The sequence below is a fragment of the Oncorhynchus gorbuscha genome, linkage group LG15 (genome assembly GCF_021184085.1).
Source record: "Oncorhynchus gorbuscha isolate QuinsamMale2020 ecotype Even-year linkage group LG15, OgorEven_v1.0, whole genome shotgun sequence".
In the NCBI taxonomy this organism is placed as follows: domain Eukaryota; kingdom Metazoa; phylum Chordata; class Actinopteri; order Salmoniformes; family Salmonidae; genus Oncorhynchus; species Oncorhynchus gorbuscha.
The window spans coordinates 84,094,325-84,117,232 of record NC_060187.1 but is presented as its reverse complement, the minus strand read 5'-3'; the positions used below and the strand labels follow the sequence as shown (position 1 = coordinate 84,117,232).

At 41.5% G+C, this 22,908-nt stretch overlaps 2 protein-coding genes across 5 annotated transcripts in view; one reads left to right on the top strand and one right to left on the bottom strand.

The window, feature by feature from the left end:
- LOC123998279 (ribonuclease P protein subunit p38-like) overlaps window positions 1–4,453 on the bottom strand; it is a 73,969-nt gene extending 69,516 nt beyond the window's left edge. For 2 of the 4 annotated variants that reach the window (XR_006832246.1, XR_006832248.1), the window contains exon 1: window positions 4,337–4,429. The gene's annotated coding sequence lies outside the window, so the exon portion shown is untranslated. Of the gene's footprint in view, window positions 1–4,336 lie in introns of all 4 variants that reach the window. The other 2 variants (XR_006832245.1, XM_046303348.1) reach the window with 2 other exon arrangements.
- Window positions 2,508–21,707, top strand: LOC123998275 (peroxisomal carnitine O-octanoyltransferase-like). The gene is made up of 16 exons (XM_046303339.1): window positions 2,508–2,837; window positions 9,443–9,565; window positions 9,665–9,789; window positions 11,632–11,813; window positions 12,683–12,807; window positions 14,503–14,611; window positions 14,710–14,803; window positions 14,884–15,009; window positions 15,089–15,190; window positions 15,304–15,387; window positions 16,395–16,502; window positions 16,748–16,878; window positions 17,505–17,628; window positions 17,745–17,917; window positions 17,983–18,102; window positions 20,143–21,707. Exons 2-16 carry the CDS (start codon window positions 9,451–9,453, stop codon window positions 20,261–20,263), a joined length of 1,839 nt encoding a protein of 612 aa, XP_046159295.1. The 5' UTR covers window positions 2,508–2,837; window positions 9,443–9,450; the 3' UTR covers window positions 20,264–21,707.
- The last annotated feature ends 1,201 nt before the right edge of the window (window positions 21,708–22,908 follow it).

Here is a 22,908-nt window from a genome sequence, read left to right as displayed (position 1 = left end):
CCTTTTCTGCCTTTACCTCCCTTCTCACCTCATGTGCTCACATTGTATATAGACTTGTTTATACTGTATTATTGACTGTATGTTTGTTTTACTCCATGTGTAACTCTGTGTCGTTGTATCTGTCGAACTGCTTTGCTTTATCTTGGCCAGGTCGCAATTGTAAATGAGAACTTGTTCTCAACTTGCCTACCTGGTTAAATAAAGGTGAAATGAATAAAATAAATAAAAATAAGAAGTTAGCCTTCGGAAATGCCAGAGTAGTGCCACAAACGTCTGCTGTTTGGATGCTGTTTGACGAGAGAGTAACTGGGGATGCAGCACGAAGGAATCCCTCAGCAGATGCCATAATGGAGGTCCGGTCTTATATGGAGGAAAAAAAAGCTAAATATGGTGCTGCTGGTTATAAAATGGCAATAAAGAAGAGAGAGAAAATAGGGACCAGTTTAATGTTTTAAGTGGGATGCTGCAGTGTTGGACATTGTTATTTCTTTTTCTTTGGTGCAATATTCTAATATGCTGTTCAGATTGTATTCATTATGAATGGTTAGATTAATATGCACTTTGTTTATATATAAAAAAAGTTATACTTTAAATGCAAATGTTTAATAGCATTCTTTTTCATAACAAACCAATGCATTTTTAAATAGATTGTGGTTAAGGTAGAGTATGAATTCATTTAATAATTTAATTAGAACTGTTTTAACATCAATCATAGTCAATCTATCGTAAACGGTTTGATTTGAAAAACTACAAAACATGTTTTTTTTAAGAGCCGTTTGGGAGTTTAAAGAGCAGGCTCTTTTTGGTGAGCCGAGCATAGCGGACGCACGTCCAGTTTGGGTATGGTGTTTAGTTTCTGTAAATTCTTCTTATTCTTCTGTGGGTTTTATGGCAGACTACAACCCAAAAATGTGTATTATCGCCACCAACTGGACAGGGTTGAGAAAAACAAGGTAAAAATACTACCCATAAGTGATAGGAAAAACTAACTTAATCCACCCCAAAATAAAACAATCAAAAAAACATTGACAAAACCAATATCCCTTCCTTCGAATCTGAATATCTCCCTTCTCAGGCTCGATGACCTGAAAGGGAAGTAAGGCTTGTGACAATACTCCATGCAACTCCCCCACACGAAGTCTCCACCACAATGACAGTGATATCTATTTTCCTGGACTTCCTCTCCACCTCGGCTGTGCCATTAATCAACATTGGCTATAAAGGCCACAAAGTCCACCTTCTTAACCTTTAATATATCTGGGTCCTGCTGTTGAAAGGAAACCCCTGCAGCCTTCATTGAAGGCCTATCCACCACCATGGACTCTTCAGGAGCACCATTCGAACCCTCAAACCTTTTAACAGCCGCTGCATATGAAATGCTCTGGATAGCCCTGACTTCAGACACCTCATTCTCTTTCACCCTTGTTGGGCATTCCATGGTTCCCACCACAATTGCAACATGAGTGACTAACTGTGCTGCTAGCAACAATTTTATTGTTTTTTTGCCAACCTTTACTGACACCTGTCATATTCAACGGGTGTTGTGCGTTTGTAAATTCATCAGTTATTCTTCACTCTGGCACACTCAAACGAGAGTGCTCAAAAAATAGGTGTAGATAGTCAAAATGTATTTATGAACTCCATAATCACAAATTATGTAAATGAGACTTATTGAGTCTGGCTTTAAGCTTTACAATACAACAACTTGCCTAGCTAACAGGTAAATGTTTGTTTTAGACTGTTTTAGACTATAATTCAAATTCTATTTTCAAGGCTTCAAATGTTGTCACAGAAAATATTTATGTTATTTTCAACAACCAATGAGCAACTTTGCTGGAAATCCAGCAGAGCTAGCCAGCTTGTAGTCCTTAAAAACAGAAATTAGTTAGCATTTTCTGTCTTTGCTTTGTTGGCCATTTCTAATAGGGAAAGAATGGGGTTTTTGAATATACACCGAAATGTTGGATTAGGAGATCTAATATGATGTATTTTATGAGATAATGTCAGTCAGTTAACGTAACCTTTATGAATTATGAAGCCTTTATGTGCTTGTTTTGAGATATATATAATTATTAATATAATAATTTGTTTAGTACTAATACACAGTTATGGTACAACCCATTGCGCATTAAATGTGTAACGCAGCCTTAAAATTATGCTGTTTCTGTAATCTGTATGGTGCCTTGATCATCACTGATCACAGTTTGTGTGATGTTTCATATACACTGTCATGGCAGGTAATGCACCAGGATCTAATGCTGACAATGCACCATCTAAAAGTGCAACCGTACAAGACTGCATGCACATCTGGCCTCGTGTAAAGAACAAACAACTATTTTAAGAGGAGTGTTTTAGCAGTCTCACAATAGATATCCATGAAGAATTAATAAAGCCAAGTCACGTGTAATAATATTACCACTCCACTCTTCCGGGTGTTGGCAGCCCGCTAACTGGGGATGACTAGATGGGATACAGCTTTTGTCAAATTTGACTTTTCGTAGCAGGTTAGAAGAATTTACACAGCATGTTAGGATAATTCACGTAGCACGTTAGGATAATTAGGTTAAGATTTGGAAAAAGGTCAGAGTTAGCTAAAATGACAAAATAAATACACTTTTGACAAAAGCTGTAGCCTTTCTAGCCATGACCTCTTACTGGGTGAAAGGTGATGAGAAGCGCTGCATACCCCACGAGCGGAGCAACAACACAAACTACCGCAAGCGCCTTCCTCTACAGTCTAGTCTAAAAAATAGCCGCAACATTATTTTTATTTTGAATGGACGAGCGAAAACAACTATTCACATATCGGAATTTGCAGAATATCACAAAATTCTAAGGTGAGTTTGCTTGTCATGTTTGTGGGATTAAGCTGCTTCGATCGGACTGCAAACTGAAACGGACCTACATTCGAGCCGTGAAAACAATGCAAGGGGCCAACTATTTTATAGCTAGCTAGTACACTTGTTTCTGCAGTAAGTAGAACTGACTTGCTAGCTATGTTTCATCATATGGTTATCTATCCAGGATTTATATGGTAATCAATTGCTGAGCAATTGTGCTATAAACGTGCTTATTAATACGATTGGTACAAGGCTGCGCCGCCTCGGAAAAGATGGAATTTGATCTCCAATAATAAAAGTTGCATCTGGCCTGCGAGTCTAGCTAGCTGGGCAATTACATGTTTATGTGGAATTACTCTGATACTCTGATTTGGTTGTATGGTTTGGTAAACTTTGAAATCAATGGGTTTTGTTTGGCATACATTTTAAAGTGAAAAACCTGAGTCTCACAGTAATTCCGTTACAATGAAATTGCCCAGCTACAAATTCTACAGCTATCTTTGTAGATAATGACTGTACTGTAGTAGGGGAGATTGGGGTACATTGATCCAAAGGGGTAGGTAGGAAACCATAAACATGTATAATTTGACCAAATATGGAAAAAGTTGTAAGGAAGTTAACGTTAGGTCCAAAAAACTGAAATTTCATCAAGTCATACATTTTTGAGGAGGTTTCATGATGCTTGTATCTAAATCAAAGTAAATAATGTAAGGATTGTTCTATAAAAATGCAAACTCAGCATTCATCATTCATTGAATCAGATGAACCCTCTGATATTGCCAACTACTTTAATACTTTTTAGTATTAAAGTAGTTAAAGTAGTTAGCAAACTTAGGCATGACATGCCAACAACAAACGCAGTCAATTTTGAATTCCACAAAGCAAAAATCATTCTGCTTCCCAAAAATACTAAAGCCCCCTTTACTGGGTCAAATAGCTGACCAATCAGCCTGTTACCAACCCTTAGTACACTTTGAGATTTTTTGTTGTTTTCGAACAAAAAAATAGAGGTTGATGCCTCTGGAAGGTATACATTGATTGAGTAGGTTAGTGTTATGGAGATTGTACTCTTATTAGAGAAACGGTGAGAAAGACAGTTCCTCAGTTTAGGGTTCTTTGATGTGGATTGGAGATTAACAATTTTTGCAATTCTGTGCTAAATCACTCAGCTGGAATTATCCAATTAATTGTCCATTTATCCCATACACGATGTGATCTGAAAATAATAAATATGAATACAATGGCTAAGATAATGTACATTCATTTAGCAATAACAAACAAGATATCCAGCTCTCATCTGTTATACTAAACCAATGACTGAAAGAAAAATACAAGTGGCTAGCAACATCAGACTAACCAGCTAACAAAATGTAGCTAAGAATGTTAGATAGCTAGCATAAAAACGAGACCCATAATGCTGTAATAATTACAAAAATATTCTTTAACTATTGACAACTTCGTCAGTAAAACAAGGCGAAAACATATACATTACTTACAGTTTTGGTTTTCACGCACAGTGATGAATAAATTGTCCAGAAAGAAAATAATGTCCAAAACTGAAATTTGTGTTCACAGCAGTAGGTTGCCAGCTGCACTTGGTAATGAACTAAACACTCTGCCAGCTTGTGATAGCTGTAATGTCATCACTGAGTTCTTAAAGGGACAGGCTTTTTTTACAGTGTTTGACCAGATACAAGACTATTTTACAGTAAACAAATTGACAACAGACTTTCAAGCATGCTTATTGGGAAACACAGCACATGACTGATGATTGGCTGTGATACATGTATGATAAAAACGTTTGTGGGGACTGTTTTGTTAGACTTTAGTGCGGCTTTTGACGTTATTGATCATAGTCTGCTTCTGGAAAAATGTATGTGTTATGGCTTTACACCCCATGCTGTAATGTGGATAACCGAACGCCGAGAGTGTAGTCAAATCAAATCAAATCAAATCAAATTTATTTATATAGCCCTTCGTACATCAGCTGATATCTCAAAGTGTGGATAACCGAACGCCGAGGGTGTAGTCCTCTCCAACATAATCCAGGTAGAATCAGGGATTCTCCAGGGAAGCTGTCTAGGCCCCTTACTTTTTTTCAATCTTTACCAACGACATGCCAGTGTGTCTAGTGGTTAGAGTGTTGGGCCAGTAACCGGAAGGTTGCTGGATCTAATCCCCGAGCTGACAAGGTAAAAATCTGTCATTCTGCCCCTGAGCAAAGCAGCAGCAAAGCACTGTTCCCCGGATGTTGATTTAAGGCAGCCCCCTGCGCATCTCAGATTCAGAGGGGTTGGGTTAAATGCGGAAGACACATTTCAGTTGTGTGCATTCAGTTGTACAACTGACTAGGTATCCCCCTTTCCCTTATACATGTCAGCTACTACAGTGACTGAAATGACTGCAACACTTAACAAAGAGCTGCAGTTAGTTTCAGAATGGGTGGCGAGGAATAAGTTAGTCCTAAATATAAAAAAAAACTATAAATTGTATTTGGGACAAATCATTCACTAAACCCTAAACCTCAAAAAAATATTGTAATGAATAATAAAGACAAAATATTTAATGGCCTTTGAATGGGGTATGGTAGTAGATGCCAGGCGCACCGGTTTGAGTGTGTCAAGAACTGCAACACCAGGGCTTCCCAAGTGGCGCAGCGGTCTGAGGCGCTACTACAGACCCGAGTTCATTCCTGGGCTGTGCCACAACCGGCCGTGACCGGGTGTCCCATAGGACCGTGCACAATTGGCCCAGCGTCGTCCGGGTTAGGGGAGGGTTTGGCCGGTGGGGCTTTACTTGTCTCATCGCGCTCTAGCGACTCCTTGTGGTGGGCCGGGTGACTGCGGGCCAACACCGGTTGCCAGTTGAACAGTGTTTCCCCCGACACATTGGTTAAGGAGTGATGTTAGGCAGGTGATGTTTTGGAGAACGCATGACTCCACCTTCGCCTCTCCGGAGCCTGTTGGAAAGTTGCAGCTTTGAGACAATATCGAAAAAGAAGGTAAAATAAAAAAATATACAAAAAAGAACTGCAACGCTGCTGGGTTTTTAACGCTCAACAGTTTCCCGTCTGTATCAACAGTGGTCCACTACCCAAAGCACGTCCAGTCAACTTGACAAAGCATTGGAGTCAACATGGGCCAGCAACTCTGTTGAATGCTTTCGACACCTTGTGGAGTTCATTCCCCAATGAAGTGAAGCTCTTCTGAGGGCAAATATGGGGTGCAACTCAATATTAAGAAGGTGTTCCTAATGTTTTGTGTACTCAGTATGTAGAGCAGTGGTATTCAACTCTTACCCTACAAGATCTGGAGCCTACTGGTTTTCTGTTCTACCTGATAATGAATTGCACCCACCTGATGTCCCAGGGCTAGATCAAATCAAATCAAATGTTATTCGTCACATACACATGGTTAGCAGATGTTAATGCGAATGTAGTGAAATTCTTGTGCTTCTAGTTCCGACAATGCAGTAATAACCAACGAGTAATCTAACCTAACAATTCCACAACTACTACCGTATACACACAAGTGTAAAGGGATAAAGAATATGTACATAAAGATATATGACTGAGTGATGGTACAGAACGGCATAGGCAAGATGCAGGAGATGGTATAGAGTACAGTATATACATATGAGATGAGTAATGTAGGGTATATAAACATAAAGTGGCATAGTTTAAAGTGGCTAGTGATACATGTATTATAAAAATCAATTCCTTGATCAAATCAAATTTTATTGGTCACATGCAGATGTTAATGCGAGTGTAGCGAAATGCTTGTAATACATTAAAAAAACAAAATACTGCATAGTTTCCTAAGGACTCGAAGCGAGGCGACCATCTGTCGACGCCATCTTGCAACGAAAAAATGCAGTGGAACTGGCTTCGAGGTCCAGAGTTGAGTGTGTCGGGTATAGAGAATCAATGTACCATCTAAACCACTGTGAAATATTTTCAATAACCAAAATATTGTATTTTCAGCTGTTTGAAGCTGGTGTACAAAACCGAAGGTAAAAGACGCAACAACTAAACTTAAGAATGGGAAGCATAGAAATAGCTCTACTGCTTCTTATATAATATATGCCATTTAGCAGACGCTTTTATCCAAAGCGACTTACAGTCATGTGTGCATACATTCTACGTATGGGTGGTCCCGGGGATCGAACCCACTACCCTGGCGTTACAAGCGCCATGCTCTACCAACAATATATATACTGCTTCTTAGACTTGCTTTGAATGAGAATGACAGAACTCACATTCAATTTGTATAGGTTGCCCAAAAAGTTAAATTTTGCCACTTAAAAATGTGCTTAAAGTAATTAAAAGCTTTAAAAAAAGATGTGTTTAGAAAATAAATATAGACATGGTTTTATAAGGTAGTGGTGTTACTTCATTCAGTACAGAAATTTGAAGGCGCTTTATTTAATTCACCCTGTCCTGCAGCTTAACTTACCCCATGGTATGTGGTGCCAAGAGACCACTTCTTGTGTGACAAACTATGTTTTCAAAACTGTTTACATTAATTCTGATTATTTCCAGGGATACACAACATCCTGAAATATATATATTTTTAGAAAGAATACTATTTCCCTTGAAAAATGTCTCAACAATACCCCACTCTCCCGTACAGTTAGCATGGTCCAAGATCCAAGATATATATTTTTTAAATCTAAAAGTTAGACGAAAGTGGAGGATTGTCCAGTCCACACTTGGATTCCTAGAGTCTACCAGGCTAGGGGACAGTAGGTCTATGGCTAACCGGGTGTTTTGGTAATGTAGGTGACAACAAGGCTAACCAAGTGTTTTGGTGGTGTAGGTGACAACATGGCTAACCAGGTGTCTTGGTGGTGTAGGTGACAACATGGCTAACCAGGTGTCTTGGTGGTGTAGGTGACAACATGGCTAACCAGGTTTTTGGGTGGTGTAGGTGACAACATGGCTAACCAGGTGTTTTGGTGCTGTAGGGGACAACATGGCTAACCAGGTGTTTTGGTATTGTAGGTGACAACATGGCTAACCAGGTGTTTTGGTGCTGTAGGAGACAACATGGCTAACCAGGTGTTTTGGTGGTGTAGGTGACAACATGGCTAAACAAGTTTTTTGGTTCTGTAGAGGACAACATGACTAACCAGGTGTTTTGGTGCTTGTAATGGGGAAATCTAGGATGACTGAAGTTAATATTTAGTTTAGAGTAATCTACACAATGGTTAGCATATTGGATTTTCTGTTTTTTGACATTCAAGGTGCGGGTTGATGGTCAATAGACATGATGCTGAATTATTATTATTTAAATTGTTTTATCCCCGGTCCCCGCAGGAGGCGTTTTGTCTTTTGGTAGGCCGTCATTGTAAATAATAATTTGTTCCTAATGGACTTGCCTAGTTAAATAAAGGCTCAATTAAAATAAATCATAAAAAAGATGGATTATTCTCCTATTTGTCAATAGTGCATAATGCCAGACTGGAGGACACGCTGATATTTCACTGTTGTATGGTATTGATGACATCCTGTGGACACTGTGATTCAGTTGCAGCTGACAAAGTCGTTGCCTTTTTGGTTTGACTTCCTACAAGCCTCTCAGGCTGCTGTTTACAGAACATTTGGTGCTGTCTGATTAGGACATTAAAGGACTGTCTCCAAGATGCCAGTTAGACATTTTCTCTGCCAGTTAGACATTTTCTATGCTGGGTGGTGTCTCCCTGTTGCAACTTGTAATAAACAGGATTGATTCTATATTGTCTTCATCTGCGACTGCTCTCCTCTTTTGTTCACCTGGAAATGTATTTTACAGTGTTGTAGGTTACAACATGGCTAACTAGGTGTTTTGGTATTGTAGGTTACAACATGGCTAACCAGGTGTTTTTCTATTGTATCTTACAACATGGCTAACCAGGTGTTTTGCTATTGTAGGTTACAACATGGCTAACCAGGTGTTTTGGTATTGTAGGTGACAACATGGCTAACCAGGTGTTTTGGTATTGTAGGTGACAACATGGCTAACCAGGTGTTTTGTTATTGTAGGTGACGACATGGCTAACCAGGTGTTTTGGTATTGTAGTTTACATGGCTAACCAGGTGTTTTGGTATTGTAGTTGACATGGCTAACCAGGTGTTTTGGTATTGTAGGTGACAACATGGCTAACCAGGTGTTTTGGTGCTGTAGGTGACAACATGGCTAACCAGGTGTTTTGGTATTGTAGGTGACAACATGGCTAACCAGGTGTTTTGGTATTGTAGGTGACAACATGGCTAACCAGGTGTTTTGGTATTGTAGGTGACAACATGGCTAACCAGGTGTTTTGGTATTGTAGGTGACAACATGGCTAACCAGGTGTTTTGGTATTGTAGTTGACATGGCTAACCAGGTGTTTTGGTATTGTAGGTGACAACATGGCTAACCAGGTGTTTTGGTGCTGTAGGTGACAACATGGCTAACCAGGGGTTTTGGTATTGTAGGTGACAACATGGCTAACCAGGGGTTTTGGTATTGTAGGTGACAACATGGCTAACCAGGTGTTTTGGTATTGTAGGTGACGACATGGCTAACCAGGTGTTTTGGTATTGTAGTTGACATGGCTAACCAGGTGTTTTGGTATTGTAGGTGACAACATGACTAACCAGGTGTCAGAGTTTCCCACTGAGCGGACGTTCCAGTACCAGCATAGCCTGCCTCCTCTCCCTGTACCGTCTCTAGAGGGGAGCCTCGCCAAGTACCTGGATGCAGGTGAGATGCCAGCTGCATGTGAGACAGAGAAGCGCTATTAGCATGGACCCTGGATGAAAATATGTCTAGTTACTGAAATGTCTGTGTGTATTTTTCCAGTGCGGCCGTTTGCTACAGAGGAGGAGTACCAGGTGACTGTAGCCGTAGTGAAGAGGTTTGGAGAAGGCATCGGCAAAGACCTGCACCAAAAACTACTGCAGAGAGCCAGGACACGCAGGAACTGGGTACACACACTCAACTAGAGGTCGACCGATTATGATTTTTCAACGCCAATACCGATTATTGGAGGACCCCAAAAAAAACGATACAATATTTTTATATATATATATTTGTAATAATGAGAATTACAACAATACTGAATGAACAATGAACACTTATTTTAACTTAATATAATACATCAATAAAATCTATTTAGTCTCAAATAAATAATTAAACGTTTAATTTGGTTTAATTAAATAATGCAAAAACAAAGTGTTGGAGAAGAAAGAAAAAGTGCAATATGTGCCATGTAAAAAAGCTAACGTTTAAGTTCCTTGCTCAGAACATGAGAACATATGAAAGCTGGTGGTTCATTTTAACATGAGTCTTCAATATTCCCAGGTAAGAAGTTTTAGGTTGTAGTTATTGTAGGACTAGTTCTCTATTTCTCTCTATACCATTTGTATTTCATATACATTTGACTATTGGATGTTCTAATAGGTACTTTAGTATTGCCAGCCAAATCTTGGGAGTTGATAGGCTTGAAGTCATAAACAACACTTCGCAATGCTTGAAGCATTGTTTGAATGAATGCCTACGAGCTTGCTCCTGCCTACTACCGCTCAGTCAGACGGCACTATCAAATCATAGACTTAATTATAATATAACAACACACAGAAATACGAGCCTTAGGTCATTAATATTGTCAATTCTTTCAGTGAAATACGGAACCATTCCGTATTTTATCTAACGGGTGGCATCCATAAGTCTAAATATTGCTGTTACATTGCACAACCTTAAATGTTATTTCATAATTATGTAAAATTCTGGCAAATTAGTTCGCAACGAGCCAGGCGGCCCAAACTGTTGCATATACCCTGACTCTGCGTGCAATGAACACAAGAGAAGTGACACAATTTGACTAGTTAATGCTGCCTGCTAACATTAATTTATTTTAACTAAATATGCAGGTTTAAAAATATATACTTCTGTGTATTGATTTTAAGAAAGGCATTGATGTTTATGGTTAGCTACATTCGTGCAACGATTGTGCTTTTTTTGCAAATGCGCTTTTGTTAAATCATCCCCCGTTTGGCAAGTTGGCTGTCTTTGTTAGGAAGAAATGGTCTTCACACAGTTCGCAACGAGCCAGGCGGCCCAAACTGCTGCATATACCCTGACTCTGTTTCACAGAATGCAAGAGAAGTGACACAATTTCCCTAGTTAAAATAAATTAATGTTAGCAGGCAATATTAACTAAATATGCAGGTTTAAAAATATATACTTGTGTATTAATTTTAAGCAAGGCATTGATGTTTATGGTTTGTTACACATTGGAGCAACGACGATGCTTTTTCCGCGAATGCGCTTGTTAAATCACCCGTTTGGCGAAGTAGGCTGTGATTCAATGATAAATTAACAGGCACCGCATTGATTATATGCAACGCATGACAATCTAGATAAACTATTCATATCATCAACCATGTGTAGTTAACTAGTGTTTACGTTAAGATTGATGTTTTTTTTTACAAGATAAGTTTAATGCTAGCTAGCACCTTACCGTGGCTCCTTGCTGCACTCGCATAGCAGGTAGTCAGCCTGCCACGCAGTCTCCTCGTGGAGTGCAATGTAATCTGCCATAATCAGTGTCCAAAAATGCAGATTACCGATTGTTATGAAAACTTGAAATCGGCCCTAATTAATCAGCCATTCCGATTAATCAGTCGATCTCTACACTCAACACACTGCACAGCTAGAACATGTGGGAACTGGTCACACACCATGCTCGACCCTGAGCAACTGTGAAAGGGAATCTTTATGGTGTCTCCCTGCATTGTTTCATCTTTATTCTGTGTGTTTTCCTGCAGTTGGAGGACTGGTGGTTGGATGCAGCCTATCTGGAATTACGTTACCCCTCCCAGTTGAATGTGAACTTCGGAGGTCCTGCACCCTACCTAGAGCACTGCTGGCCCCCTACAGAGGGAGTACAGCTACAGAGGACCAGCATAAGCATGTGGCACACTCTACAGTACTGGGACCTGCTTCGCACGTAAGATACTCACATTGAGTGTACAAAACATGGTTCTTCCAGGACATAGACTGACCAGGTGAATCCAGGTGAAAACTGTAATCACTTATTGATGTCACCTGTTAAATCCACTTCAATCAGTGTATATGAAGGGGAGGAGACAGGTTAAAGAAGGATTTTAAACCTTGAGATAATTGAGACATGGATTGTTTGTGTGTGTCATTCAGAGGTTGAATGGGCTTAGATAAAATATTTAAGTGCTTCTTGAACTGGGAGTCAACATAGGCCAGCATCCCTGTGGAACGCTTTCAACACCTTGTAGAGTCCATGCTTCAACGAATTGAGGCTGTTTTGAGGGCAAAAGGGCATGTAACACAATATTAGGAAGGTGTTCCTAATGTTTTGTACACACCGTGTAATATAATAATAATAATATATGCCATTTAGCAGACGCTTTTATCCAAAGCGACTTACAGTCATGTGTGCATACATTCTACGTATGGGTGGTCCCGGGGATCGAACCCACTACCCTGGCGTTACAAGCACCATGCTCTACCAACTGAGCTATATGTATTAAGGTTACACACACATCACAACTACTGCTACCAGACTCTTCCGATTGCGACATAATGCACAATTTAAACACTTGCCCTCCAATTCCCCCCTTCCCCAAAACACGTGTTTTTATTTAACTATAAATTCTGTATTATAGTTGTTTAAAATATTTATTCTATTCTACTGAGCCAGTTACTTTATGTTTATATTATTATATTTGATTTCTTATTGTTCTTCTGTTGTCGAGAAGGAACCTGCAACTAAGCATTTAGTTGGCCAGTGTCCCTAAACACACACGTTCAGTACACACTCTCTGACTGTGTGGTCCCCGACAGGGAGAGGCTGGACCCTCATAAAGCTGGTAATGTGGTGTTGGATATGGACCAGTTCAGAATGCTGTTCTGTACATGTAAAGTTCCAGGAGTCACCAAGGATACCATCATCAACTACTTTAAGACAGGTAGGTGACCCCCCCCCCCCCCGACACCGCCATTCAATATGATGTTTGTGGTTTGTTTTTGTGTGTAGTACTCTGTTATTTATTTAGGTGTGTGTGTGTGTGTGTGTGTGTGTGTGTGTGTGTGTGTGTGTGTGTGTGTGTGTGTGTGTGTGTGTGTGTGTGTGTGTGTGTGTGTGTGTGTGTGTGTGTGTGTGTGTGTGTGTGTGTGTATTGATTACTTTAAGACATGAAGGTCAGTCAATCTGGAACATTTCAAGAACGTTGAGCGTTTCTTCAAGTGCAGTCACAAAAACCATCAAGTGCTATGATGAAACTGGCTCATGAGGACCGCCACAGGAAATTAAGAACCAGAGTTACCTCTGCTGCAGAGGATAAGTTCATTAGAGTTACCAGCCTCAGAAAATGCAGCCCAAATAAGTGCTTCACAGAGTTCAAGTAACAGACACTTCTCAACATCAACTGTTCAGAGGAGACTGTCTGAATCAGGTCTTCATGGTCAAATTGCTGCAAATAAACCACTACTAAAAGACACCAATAATAAGAAGAGACTTGCTTGGGCAGAGAAACACGAGCAATGGACATAAAACCGGTGAAAATCTGTCCTTTGGTCTGATGAGGCCAGATTTGAGATTTTTGGTTCCAAACGTTGTGTCTTTGTGACATGGAGATAAGCTGAACAGATGATCTCTGCATGTGGGGTTCCCAACATGAAGCATGGAGGACGAGGTGTGATTGTGTGGGGGTGCTATGCTGGTGACACTCAGAGATTTATTTAGAATTCAAGGCACACTTAACCAGCATGGCTACCATAGCATTCTGCATCGATACGCCGTCTCATCTGGTTTTACTATAATTTGTTTTGCAAAAGGACAATGACCCAAAATAAGGGCTATTTGAATAAGGAGAGTGATGGAGTGCTGCATCAGATGACCTGGCCTCCACAATCACCCGACCTAACCCAAATGAGATGGTTTGGGATCAGTTGGACCGCAGAGTGAAGGAAAAGCAGCCAACAAGTGCTCAGCATATGTGGGAACTTCTTTAAAAAACGTTGGATAAGCATTCCAGGTGAAGCTGGTTGAGAGAATGCCAAGAGTGTGCAAAACTGCCATCAAGGCAAAGAGTGGCTGTCACAATCGTTGTCAGAATAACTGTACCAAGGCGCAGCGTGCATAGAGTTCCACATGTTTTAATAAATTAAACTCACCAAAAACAATACCGAACAAACGAAACATGAAGTAAATGCAGTGTTCACAGGCACTACACAAAATCAAGGTCCCACAAAACAACAGGTGGGAAAAGGCTGCCTAAATATGATCCCCAATCAGAGACAACGATAGACAGCTGCCTCTAATTGGGAACCATACCAGGCCAACATAGAAATAACATAAACTAGAGTACCCACCCTAGTCACACCCTGACCTAACCAAAATAGAGAATAAACGGCTCTCTAAGGTCAGGGCGTGACAGTGGCTACTTTGAAGAATCTCAAATATAAAATATAGGTTGATTTGTTTAACACTTTTTTTGGTTACTGCATGATTCCATATGTGTTATCACGTAGTTTTGATGTCTTTACTATTATTCTACAATGTAGAAAATTGTAAGAATAAAGTAAAACCCTGGAATGAGTAGGTGTGTCCAAACTTTTGACTGGTGCTGTATGTATTGATGTTTTTTCTATGTGTGTTGTAGAGAGCGAGGGTCCATGCCCCTCCCACGTGGTGGTGATGTGTAAGGGGCGTTTCTTCTCATTTAATGCAGTGTGTGACGGACACATTCTTACCCCTCCAGAGCTGCTCAGGTATTCTGGCCGGTGGATATTTAGGTATATTTGTGTGTATCTGCATATATTTGCAAGTATTTATGTGCCTTTGTGTGTGTGTGTGTGTGTGTGTGTAGGCAGCTGACCCATGTGAAGCAGTGTTGTGAAGGGGAGCCAGCGGGAGATGGTGTCGCCGCTCTCACCTCAGAGGAGAGGACACGCTGGGCTAAGGTGTGTGTGAAGTTGGCTGTATAGTATGGACATCACCATGCCCTAAACCTCACTCTCTCTCGCTCTCTCTGTGTCTGTAGGCCAGGGAGTATCTGATAGGTATAGATCCAGCCAATAAGACCATCTTAGAGACCATCCAGAGCAGTCTGTTTGTGGTCTCACTGGACGATGCTAAACCCTACGCTACTTCAGAGAACTACACACTGGTACGTACACACACACACACCACAGGCATCCATACCATCCTTAGTATGGTATAATCTGACCTTTGGCCTTTGCCCCCAGGTGACCCGGGAAGCGCTGACAGGAGACCCCACCATCCGCTGGGGAGACAAGTCCTACAACTCCCTCTCCTTCGCCGACGGAAGCTTCGGATCCAATTGTGACGTGTGTTACTGTTTTGTAGAGAGAGAGATAATTGCTCCTCTGTTAGCAGTAGTGTAATGATGTTTTGTTGTGAGTCTGCTCCTATATATGGTAATTGCGGGTGTGTGTTGCAGCATGCCCCCTATGATGCCATGGTGCTGGTAACTCACTGTTACTATGTGGATCAGCAGCTCAAAGCTACAGACGGCAAGTGGAAGGTAAGTTCTGTTTCTATTGAACTTATTTTCAGTGACTGTATATCTTGTTTGTCCTTAATTATAAGTGTCTTACTGGCCTGCTAAACCGGACGCATAAGTATTGCTGAGTGTGAGACACTCTCTGGGCGCCTGGGCGTAAGCATGCCGGCTCAGCATAAAACTACACTCTGGGCGCCTGGGCGTAAGCATGCCGGCTCAGCATAAAACTACACTCTGGGCGCCTGGGCGTAAGCATGCCGGCTCAGCATAAAACTACATTCTGGGCGCCTGGGCGTAAGCATGCCGGCTCAGCATAAAACTACACTCTGGGCACCTGGGCGTAAGCATGCCGGCTCAGCATAAAACTACATTCTGGGCGCCTGGGCGTAAGTATGCCGGCTCAGCATAAAACTACACTCTGGGCGCCTGGGCGTAAGCATGCCGGCTCAGCATAAAACTACATTCTGGGCACCTGGGCGTAAGCATGCCGGCTCAGCATAAAACTACATTCTGGGCGCCTGGGCGTAAGCATGCCGGCTCAGCATAAAACTACACTCTGGGCACCTGGGCGTAAGCATGCCGGCTCAGCATAAAACTACACTCTGGGCGCCTGGGCGTAAGCATGCCGGCTCAGCATAAAACTACACTCTGGGCGCCTGGGCGGGCACCTGGGCGTAAGCATGCCGGCTCAGCATAAAACTACATTGGGCTGGCCGGCTCAGCATAAAACTACATTCTGGGCGCCTGGGCGTAAGCATGCCAGCTCAGCATAAAACTACATTCTGGGCGCCTGGGCGTAAGCATGCCGGCTCAGCATAAAACTACATTCTGGGCGCCTGGGCGTAAACATGCCGGCTCAGCATAAAACTACACTCTGGTTCTATTTAGAAGATTTTACGCCGTAGCTCATACCTGAGAACAACAGGATAAGGTGGCTCTCTACTATGCTGCCATGTATCAGGTAATAAACAGGTTAATTTCACTGTGAGTAAGCAACAGTATAATTTGAAATGTGTGTGTCTATGTAGGGCTCTGAGACGGTGCGGCCTATGCCTCTTCCTGAAGAGTTGGTCTTCACTGTGGATGACAGAGTCAGGAGTGACGTTGCACATGCCAAGCAACAGTACTTTGAGACTGTGAGCACACACACACACACACACACACACACACACACACACACACACACACACACACACACACACACACACACACACACACACACACACACACACACACACACACACACACACACACACACACACACACACACACACACACACACACACACACACACACACACACACACACACACACACACACACACACAAACTCTAATCTGTGTGATATCTGGTTTGACAGACACCTGTGTGTGTGTCTCCAGACTCAGGACTTGCAGGTGGTGTGTTATGCGTTCACCTCGTTTGGGAAAGCAGCCATCAAACAGAGGAAGCTCCACCCAGACACCTTCATACAACTGGCCCTTCAACTGGCTTATTACAGACAGCATGGGAGGTAATACCATCCATCCATCTAGCCTTTTGGGGGCCCTCAGCGAGATTTCGTTGGGGCCTAAGCTAGGCCATGCATGGGGTGGAGAGACATTATTTTCAGTTTTAAAACAAATTTCTTGTAATTCTACACATTTTGCCATGACTTATGCCATGTTAATGATGATAGAGTGAGTGACTAACAAAATCAATAGGGGCCCTTAGACACCCTGGTCGGTGTTCAGCCATGATTACAAGTTTAGATAGCTGGCTAGACTAACTTACCAATTTAAGAAATGTTAGAAGACATGGTGAATTGATTGACTGCCAGAGCATAACAAGAGAGAAATTATTGGTGTAGAACCACATTTCGACCTTGCAACTGGTGTATTCTACTATTCTAACTCTCAAATAATAATAATTTGTGGTGAGGTTGAGGGCGGCCCTGGGGCCCTAAGCAACGGCTTATGTCTCTTATGCTTGGAGCTGGCCCCCCATCCACTATCCATCCAATTAATCCATCCATCCACCCAACATTCATCCATCCACCCACCCACCCACCCGTCCATCCATCTATCCATCAACTTCATCCATCCTTCCTCCCCAATATTCTCTCCATAACTGATGATTGATGATAATCCCCCCTCCCAGGTTAGGTAGTTGCTATGAGACAGCGATGACCAGAAGGTTCTACCATGGCAGGACTGAGACCATGAGGCCCTGTACCCTGGAGGCACAGAACTGGTGCCATACCATGCTCCTCCCTGCAGCCAGCGTAAGTGTGAGAGTGTGTATATCCAGTAAACGATTAGTTCTTCATATATTGTCATGCCATACATGTAAATCTGGCGACCAGGATACTTACACTCTGACTTTCTGTGTGTCTCCCAGGCTGAGGCTAAGAGGAAAGCCCTGCTGCTGGCCTTCAACAAGCATAACAAACTGATGGCTGAGGCACAGAACGGAAAAGGTTTTGACAGACATCTCCTGGGCCTTTACCTGATCGCCAAGGAGGAGGGACTTCCTATGCCAGACCTTTTCACTGATCCACTGTATTCCAAGAGGTGTGTTTTTGTGATTGTTTTTGTGTGTTTATGGTGTGTGTAATTTGTGTGTGTTCTCTCTCCAGTGGCGGGGGCGGTAACTTTACCCTGTCCACCAGTCTGGTTGGCTACACCACAGTCCTGGGAGCGGTTGCTCCCATGGTGCACCATGGCTACGGGTTCTTCTACCGCATCGGAGATGACAGGTGGGCTAACACACCTACACACTGACCCCACGCAACATCATCCACAGTTTGACCAGTAAACACACACACACATCCACACACACTGACCCCACGCAACATCATCCACAGCTTGACCAGTAAACACACACACACACATCCATACACACTGACTCCACTCAACATCATCTACAGTTTGACCAGTAAACACACCACACACACACACACACACACACACACACACACACACACACACACACACACACACACACACACACACACACACACACACACACACACACACACACACACACACACACACACACACACACACACTGACCCCACGCAACATCATTCACACTTTGACCAGTAAGCACACACACTGTGACACTACGCAATATCATCCACAGTTTGACCAGTAAACACACACACACAAATAAAATAAAACAGATTTATATAGCCCTTCTTACATCGGCTGATATATCAAAGTGCTGTACAGAAACCCAGCCTAAAACCCCAAACAGGTGTAGAAGCACGGTGCTAGGAAAGTCTAACCTAGAAGTAACAAAAGCATGGATTCATTTTTTTGCATCATTTTTGGACAGAAATGTCAGATTTTTGCAATGTTACATAAATGGAAAAAAGTTGTCCTTGAAACAGCCTTGACATGTTCGTCAAAAGAGAGATCAGGGTCCAGAGTAACGCCGAGGTCCTTCACAGTTTTATTTGAGACGACTGTACAACCATCAAGATTAATTGTCAGATTCAAAAGAAGATCTCTTTGTTTCTTGGGACCTAGAACAAGCATCTCTGTTTTGTCCGAGTTTAAAAGTAGAAAGTTTGCAGCCATCCACTTCCTTATGTCTGAAACACAGGCTTCCAGCGAGGGCAATTTTGGAGCTTCACCATGATTCATTGAAATTTACAGCTGTGTGTCATCCGCATAGCAGTGATAGTTAACATTATGTTTTCAAATGACATCCCCAAGAGGTAAAATATATAGTGAAAACAATAGTGGTCCTAAAACAGAACCTTGAGGAACACCGAAATTTACAGTTGATTTGTCAGAGGACAAACCATTCACAGAGACAAACTGATATCTTTCCAACAGATAAGATCTAAACCAGGCCAGAACTTGTCCGTGTAAACCAATTTGGGTTTCCAATCTCTCCAAAAGAATGTGGTGATCGATGGTATCAAAAGCAGCACTAAGGTCTAGGAGCACAAGGACAGATGCAGAGCCTCGGTCTGCCGCCATTATTTACCGCCGTTATTTACCGCCGTTATTTACCTCAGTGCTATGATGGGGTCTAAAACCAGACTGAAGCATTTCGTATACTTTGTTTGTCTTCAGGAAGGCAATGAGTTGACCCCATGCAGCATCATCCACAATTTGACCAGTAAACACACACACACACACACACACACACACACACACACACACACACACACACACACACACACACACACACACACACACACACACACACACACACACACACACACACACACACACTCATCCACAATTTGACCAGTAAACACACACACACACACACACACACACACACACACACACACACACACACACACACACACACACACACACACACACACACACACACACACACACACACACACACTGACTCCACACAACATCATCAGCTCCAACCTACAACACATGAGTGCATTACTAAAATAAACTACATTTTATGTAGACTAGAGGATGTAAAATTATTTGGTACCCTCCCCTTCCCCCTGTCTTTCTGATGACATAATACTGTAGGGAGAGTGATGGTGTTTAGATATACTTCTGAGTAGATACCTCTAGATAAAGGTTGGTGCTTTAGGTCCTGGACTCTGGACAATGCATTCTGGGGCAGATAACAGTTACTATTCCAGCTGTTTTCCGTATCATCTAGTTAGTAGGGTCAAGGTGAGGTCAAGGGTGAAGTTTAATAGTAGTGGTTAGATAGTGCAGCTGTGTTGTTCCGTCCTCTCTATGATGGACAGATTTTTTTAAACCTCTACAAGTGTCCAGTATCTGACTTGTACTTCCTGTTTCAGGATCGTGGCTTCCTGTACAGCGTGGAAGTCCAGTCGAGAGACAGATGCAGAGACACTGTTCCAGAACCTGGTTACCTCCCTACATGAGATGTTACATCTCGCTACCACAGCTCAGCTCTAACACACACACACACACACACACACACACACACACACACACACACACACACACACACACACACACACACACACACACACACACACACACACACACACACACACACACACACACACACACACACACACACACACACACACACACACAGTTTGTAGATGGTAGTCAATAATAGTTTAGTTCTGCACAGATCAATGCAAAGGCACAATTATTGCTTTCTACATTTAAAAAATAAAAATGTGTTATTTGTTTAAATGCAGCTCAACAAATTAGTTAATTTTGCACTTAGTGAATCATTTTCTGTGATTTTATGTAGCAGCTAGATCGGGGATTCCCTGTTTTCAAAATGTATAGATTGAATTTCCTACCACGATTCTGTTTAGATTTCGTCTGTTTTTATGTTGTGAGAAACATTTAGTGTTAACCCATGCCATGCACTGTACACCGCTAAGCTAACATACACATCCTAACTCGCCGTCACCATACACTTCCACTCTGCAGTGACCAGCGTAGCATCGCGTCACCTGTCCCTGGTCATTAGTAATTCATGAATAGTATTATTTTTCTATATTGATTGGCTTTTCCAGAAGAGTGACTGAGGCATAGATGTTCTTGGTTGGTTGAAATGACTCTTTTAGAACGTAACTGTCATCGTAGCTGTAAAATTGAGAAACCGAGAGAAACGGGTCATGTTGTCTTTGACTACTGTCTCACCTCAGGCCTCATGGGTATTATATAAGGGCTCTCTCAATCAAAATTGTTTTCCAGTTTCCATGGCAAGAAAAATGATTGTTTTTATGTTTACCCCATCAGTAGAGGATTATGCGTTTGGCTGGATATGATCAATGAAACAGTGTTTGGGTGAGACGGAAGGAAACCCAAGTAAATTATGATGTGCCTTTTTGCTGTGTCCTTATTTTAGTCTGTCCCCAGAGATCTGCTCAGTGGTTTTGATTGAATAGCTCCCTAATTGACTAGACTTTTTAGACTTTAAGCTGCTGAATAGCTCTACAACTCCTATGCCAGATCCATAGGCTGCCGCCCTATGCAATATGCCATTTTATGTAGTAGATGTCTGTAATATTGAACATTCCTGTCACAATATAGAATTTTGATGCTCTTGAACACGGCATTGTGTTACTACCTTTCAGACAGTCTTGAGATTTTCAGCATGTTTTTTTGTTGTAAATGATAGAAAAGTGATAAAAGATTAACGCTGCATTTGATTCAATCAACAAAATGAAAAGAAGCTGTTTTAATGCCTAAAGTAGTGAAAATGATGTAACCCACTTTACAGTAGGAAAATTATAGTATTGACTTGACTGACAATGTAAACTTGGAAAATATTTTATTGAATATGAAAGTTGTTTAGTGTGATTGAACTGACAAATCAAAGTGATTGAATCATGTCATGAGCCCAAATATTCAAATAAAACATCTTTATTCATGATACCTGTTTACATAAGGAAAAAAGTAATGCATACATACAGTACATACCCAAGCAGAGTTCAGTTAATTCAGTGCAACGTAGAAACAGGAAGTGGTTTGTATCAATATACTGTTAGTGCTTGAGCCCCAACCCTCAGGTGTGTGTGTGTGTGTGTATATCACTCAACATATTACCTACAGTTAAGGTAAACAAAACATTCAGGAACTCTTTGGTCCTTTTAAATACCCCAGGCACTTCCAGTAGCATGAACATAGCACAGAGACAGTTTGGAAGGCCACATCTCATGATCATTTCAAAAATAATTCCTCTCAACATTAAAGGTCCAATGCAGCTGTTTTTATCGCAATATCAAATAATTACTGGGTAACAATTACCTTACTGTGATTGTTTTCAATTAAAATTGTAATTTAAAAAATAAAAATGACTGGTTAGCGAAGAGCAATTTCTCAAGCAAGAATTTTGCTAGGACTGTCAGAGTGGGGAAAACTGAAAACTAGCTGTTATTGTCAGAGAGTTTTTGAACTCTTTCTTATTGGTCAATAAACCAATGTATGCCTGGTGATGTCACCAGGCAGGCCAAAACTCCATCCCACCAAAGCAGGCAGAAATTTCCGGGCGGGCTTTTAGAACAGCTCTTACACTAAAAGGGCATTATCATAATTTTCACAATTTTAGAATCACCTTTATCTCATAGTGTGGAAATATATAAGTTGGTATACAGATGACATACAGTGGATGTACAATTTTACAGTATCAGTTTGAATATATCTAAATGCAGAGCGATGAACAGAGTGCAAATGCAGTGTAGTGCAGTTATTTTGTGTACTATTTTTGACTGCACTGGGCCTTTAAAGGAAAACTACACCCCAAAACTACATTTTGATATTTGTTTCATTAGTCCATTGTTGACCTGATCCCAAATGTTTTGCTTGTCAGCACTCAAGTTTTCAAGATATGTAACTTTCAAAATACAGAAATCATCCCTGTATGATGGTCCTTCTGTAGCTCAGTTGGTAGAGCATGGCGCTTGTAACGCCAGGGTAGTGGGTTCGATTCCCGGGACCACCCATACGTAGAATGTATGCACACATGACTGTAAGTCGCTTTGGATAAAAGCGTCTGCTAAATGGCATATTATTATATTATTATTATGCATTTTGCTTCGTATGATATGATGCAAAATGCATCATTTTATTTATCT